Genomic DNA, 4,278 nt, shown 5'->3' with positions numbered 1-4,278 from the left:
TGCTTTGTTAGGGAAGGGTCGTTTGGGGAAGCAGGGGTACGGTGTGTGTTTGAACACAGTGGGGAACTTGGGGAAGAAACATGTTTCAGGCACTGGTAGCACTGTGGTCCTGACCCAGCTGTCTCTCTTTTGCTTTTCGTTCACTCCAGGGAGTGGAAACACAGTGGCTATCGACCTGATTGTTCAGCACGTCCACAGCCAGCTGGAAGAGGTAAGAGCTGCCTGGTCCCCCGGTGTTAATGGTGGGGTCAGCCTTGCCTGTGCCGCGGTGGCATTGCAGGCAGCGGTGCTCTGGGTGCCAAGGTGGGAATGGCCTGGCTTCCCTCCGTGCTCCAGGCCTGCGAGCCGCGGGGCTGTCCCTGTGAACTCCTCCCAGCCCTGCTCCCTCCATTTCAGCGAAGGAGACTGCCTTGTCCCTCTGCTCTGGTTAGAGCAAGGCTCCTCTGCAAGCTGTGGTCCAGCAGCAGCTTCCTTCCCTCCCTGGGAGAGCAAGTCATCTGGGCACAAACCAACCACCCTCCAGTGATCGGAGTGATGTGCCCTCGCTGCCTGCAGCCCTCTCGGGGCCAGCATTGCCCCAAACCCTGCAATACTTCAGCTCTCTGACTCAGGCTTCTCCTCTCCACCCCCTTGCAGACACTGCTGCACAGTCTTTCCCGTCAAGAGCCCACTTTTCCACTGCCGTGTTGGGTGCAGCCCATGGGTTTCAAAACCCAAAGTCTTGTCGTGTTTGACGCCCAACCTGAGCCCCGATGCAGGCACATGCTCTATCACTTCCCCATCACTGGCTTTAACAAGTCCTCTTCTGTGTGTCCTGGGCCAGTCCTGACCAGCGGTTTGAGCCTGGGACCCTGCGATCAAATGACGCTGCTGTGTGTTGCTGTTCCCTGAGCAGCACGGCCTCATGTGCCCCCCACGGTCGTAGCTTTGATGTTTGAGTTGTGGAGATGCTCAGAGCGATGTCCTGGAGATGGATGCACCTGAAAGTAAAGGGTTTGATTCCTGCGGGCCTTCCTGAGCTCCCAGGCAGCAGGAGCCGCTCGACCCCTGGATGTGAGCTGGCAGGAGATGGCACCGTGCCTCCCACGCCTGCTCGGGAGGGGACCGCTCTTAGGCAAAGGCATGTTGGCAGGTTCCCCTTCCCGGAGCACCCCGCTCTCTGCAGGGCTGCGGGTGGCAGTCGGGGCTTTCTGACTGCCCGGATTTACAGCGCTAAGTTTTGGCAAGTCGGGAAGTTGGTTTTTAAACCCTAGGTCACAGGAGCAGGGATCAGAGCCCTGGCATCGTCGCTAGCAGCAGGCTGAGGAGGGCACGCAGCCATGGGGCACAGGCCAGGAGGAGGGCGATGGCTGTTTCCCCCAGCTCCTGGGATGTGGCCGGGAAAGCTGGCGGCTGGACGCTGCAGGCAGCAAACACAGCAGCTCCTCCCTGGGGCACTGCTGCGAGCCGGGCGAGGGGTTGGCTTGGGGGGGGCTTTCATTTACCTGGGGAGGGGAAGAAGGGGAAAAGGCTACATGTGAATGCAGGAAAATATTCCTATTTTTCCTTTTCTTTTATCTTGAAACGACCCTGGTGTTGACAATGCTTAATACCGGTTGCATTGTGTCTTTGTGTTGCTGCCGCAGCGTGAACTCAGTGTCAGGTAAGAGCCCCTAACTCTGTCCTGTCTGTGCAGCCCGAGGCATTTCCAATGCCAGGCACTGCTTGGCCTAACCCTGACCTGCAGTCGAGACCAACGGCTCACCTAACGCACGGCCTCGTCACGCTCGAAGCTGACGAAAGGCTGCCTTGTCCTCGGCTTTGGGACCAGCGGGGACAGGGCTGTTCCCCAGGGATGTATTCATCCTGCGAGGGTACCGCCAGCTTGAGCGCAGACCCCTGAAGCTGGGGCAGGGCCAGGTTTGTTAGCTGGGGACCCCCCAGTCTCTGCAAGAGGGAAGGCTCTGCGTCCTGGGGTTCTCTTTTACTTCCCTTCATCCGCTAAGAGGAACAGTTGTTCAGAGCCACTCTCCATCCCTGATGATTAAACATCATTAAACATCAATTATTAGATAAGCCAAAGCAGCTCGAGGGTGGGGGGAGCCCTGGGTCCCTCGCCGCACGCAGAGGCTCTCAGCTGCCAGCCTGATGGCACCCAGAAGGAGCGTAGCAGCTTCGGCGTGGCGAGAGGTACCCGCTTCCCTGCAGTATCTAACGACTACGCAGCAACTACTGAGGGACTAAGAAAATACTTATGCCCTGATCCAGCAGGATTTCTAATTTCTCGGTACCTGCAGGTGGATGCTATAAAGTATACATTGATTTACTTAACCTCTTCAGCATGTGGATCCAGATGGGACTTTAGCTCTCTTGCTTCCATTAAGCAGCCAGCTAAGTTTCCAGGTATTTTTGTAGGAAGCAGAGGGGATGCATTACTGCAAATGGGTTTCCACTTACATCTCCATCATTGCATGGAGACACTTAAGTAACCCTAAAATTTACATTTGGCACACAACAAGCTTTTAAAATACCTAGGATAAACAGGAGAAAAGACTCTGCTTTACTTATTTCTGCTTAAGCTATTCATTTCCTAGACTAGGCAACTGGATGTTTTATTTTATTTCTGTTTGCTTGTTTAACACCATGGGGCCTGACATTTCCATACAGACAGCGTAAGCTTCCCTGTGTGTCTGCAGGCCCAAGTGGGAAGGTGCTGCTCAGCATGGAGAGAAGTCTGCTGCTTTAAAAAAATCACAGGAATAACATTAGAGAGTAGACTAATGTGTGTGTGTATGTATATATGCCTGTGTGTATGTGTGTGTGTATATGCATACACACATATATAAAATTTCCTTTCTCTCCTCTTTAATCGAAGCAGCACTCAGTACAGGTGATCTTTTTGTGCACCTTAAAAATCAGATATTTAATAATATGTCAGGAAAGTATTAGTAGTTTTATAATAGCAAGTTTGGAAAGGTAACTGTGACCTCCAGAAATAACTCTGTGATAGCCACAGCCACAGACATTTTTATGTTCTGTTTAAGGCTCGTAGTTTCCATTTATGCCTTTGCCAGAAAGTCCGGAAAAAATTTCCTGAAAAAAAATCTGTTTACACTCCTGGAGTCCCAGTGCTTTTACTGCTGCTGCGGTTTCCCATCAGCTTCTCTGCCGCTCTGCGCTCACAAGAGGAGTGAGGTGGATGGAGAAGTGCTTGGCAAATATGGGGCTTTTCATCTAAAACAATTCCCTATCCTGTCTTGAATGGCTTCATCTAAATGTCACGGTTGTTGTTCTGATGTCACCGCCTTTTGGTGGCCGTGGGGACGCAGTGAGGCCTTTGTAGCTGGTAGAATAAGACCTGGATGCTTAGATCTGGCCCCAGTCCGAGGTGCTGCTCTGGCCCTTGTGCTCCAGGCTGGCCCTGGGCTGCCTCTCCCGACCCGAAGGGTGGCTGGGACAGGCAGGGGGTGCTTCTGCCCCATTCCCAGCTGACCAAATGGGTGAATTCTGAGGAGTTTAAAGAAAGTGGTGCCATTCCTTGGACCTGCAAGCCTCGTTTTCCTCCTGTAACTGCTGGCTGCTGAGGAGCATCCTTGCCTTCCTCTGTATTCCCTCAGAGCACAGGTCAGACCTTGGCGTCCTTGCAGTTGGGATATTTCTTGTCCAGCTTCCCCTATGTTTAACCATGCATGTGCTGGAGCTGTAATTACCTACAGGCACTCCCTTGCCATCCACGCCCAGGTGAGTATTTCTCCTTGAGCCCAGCCGCAGGAGCCAGACCGGTGAGCCCGTGCCCACCGAGGTGCCGTGCTCTCAGCCGAGCCTGTTTTCTGTCCCTTCTGCCCCGCTATTTCAGCGACCAGCCCGGCTCTCGGAGCCGGCGCTCTTTTCAGCTGATTCCCCTCGCCAATCGATATTCCGCACCCCCAAGGACTCGATCAGCTCGGTATGCCCTTTGCCAATTGTGTCTTTAAATATCAACCCGTGGCGCAGTTTAATAGCCCTTGTTTGAAATGTCAGCCGTAAAAGCCAGCCGCTGTACGTGTTTGAAATGCCTTGACTGCATTAGCTCCTTTGTAGCTGGATGTCTCTTGTCTGCTTCCTGCTTGATAGCATGCTCAACAAAGAGCTGAGGATGTTCCCTGAAGCCTTCCTGAGAAATGGTCATCCCTTTCTCTCTCTCTCTCTCTTTCTTTCTTTCTTCTTCTTTTTTTTTTTCCTTTAAAGCTTTTGTTCTGGGGGGAAAAAAAAAGTTTCCAAAGTGAGACGTTTTCTTGACGTGCTTATGGCTGGCGGTGC

General features: G+C 52.8%; 1 protein-coding gene across 1 annotated transcript in view; it reads left to right on the top strand.

Annotated features, from left to right (window-relative positions):
- Positions 1 to 4,278, top strand: part of UCKL1 (uridine-cytidine kinase 1-like 1) — a 14,331-nt gene that overhangs the window by 3,333 nt on the left and 6,720 nt on the right. The window contains exons 6-7 of the mRNA XM_009709113.1: positions 150 to 211; positions 1,626 to 1,642. Of these exons, the coding sequence (XP_009707415.1) occupies positions 150 to 211; positions 1,626 to 1,642 (79 nt within the window). The remainder of the gene's footprint in view (positions 1 to 149; positions 212 to 1,625; positions 1,643 to 4,278) is intronic.

Source organism: Cariama cristata, unplaced genomic scaffold (genome assembly GCF_000690535.1).
Source record: "Cariama cristata isolate BGI_N322 unplaced genomic scaffold, ASM69053v1 scaffold25981, whole genome shotgun sequence".
In the NCBI taxonomy this organism is placed as follows: Eukaryota; Metazoa; Chordata; class Aves; order Cariamiformes; family Cariamidae; genus Cariama; species Cariama cristata.
Note: the sequence above shows the minus strand (reverse complement) of the source record. Positions and strands in the feature narration are given on the sequence as shown.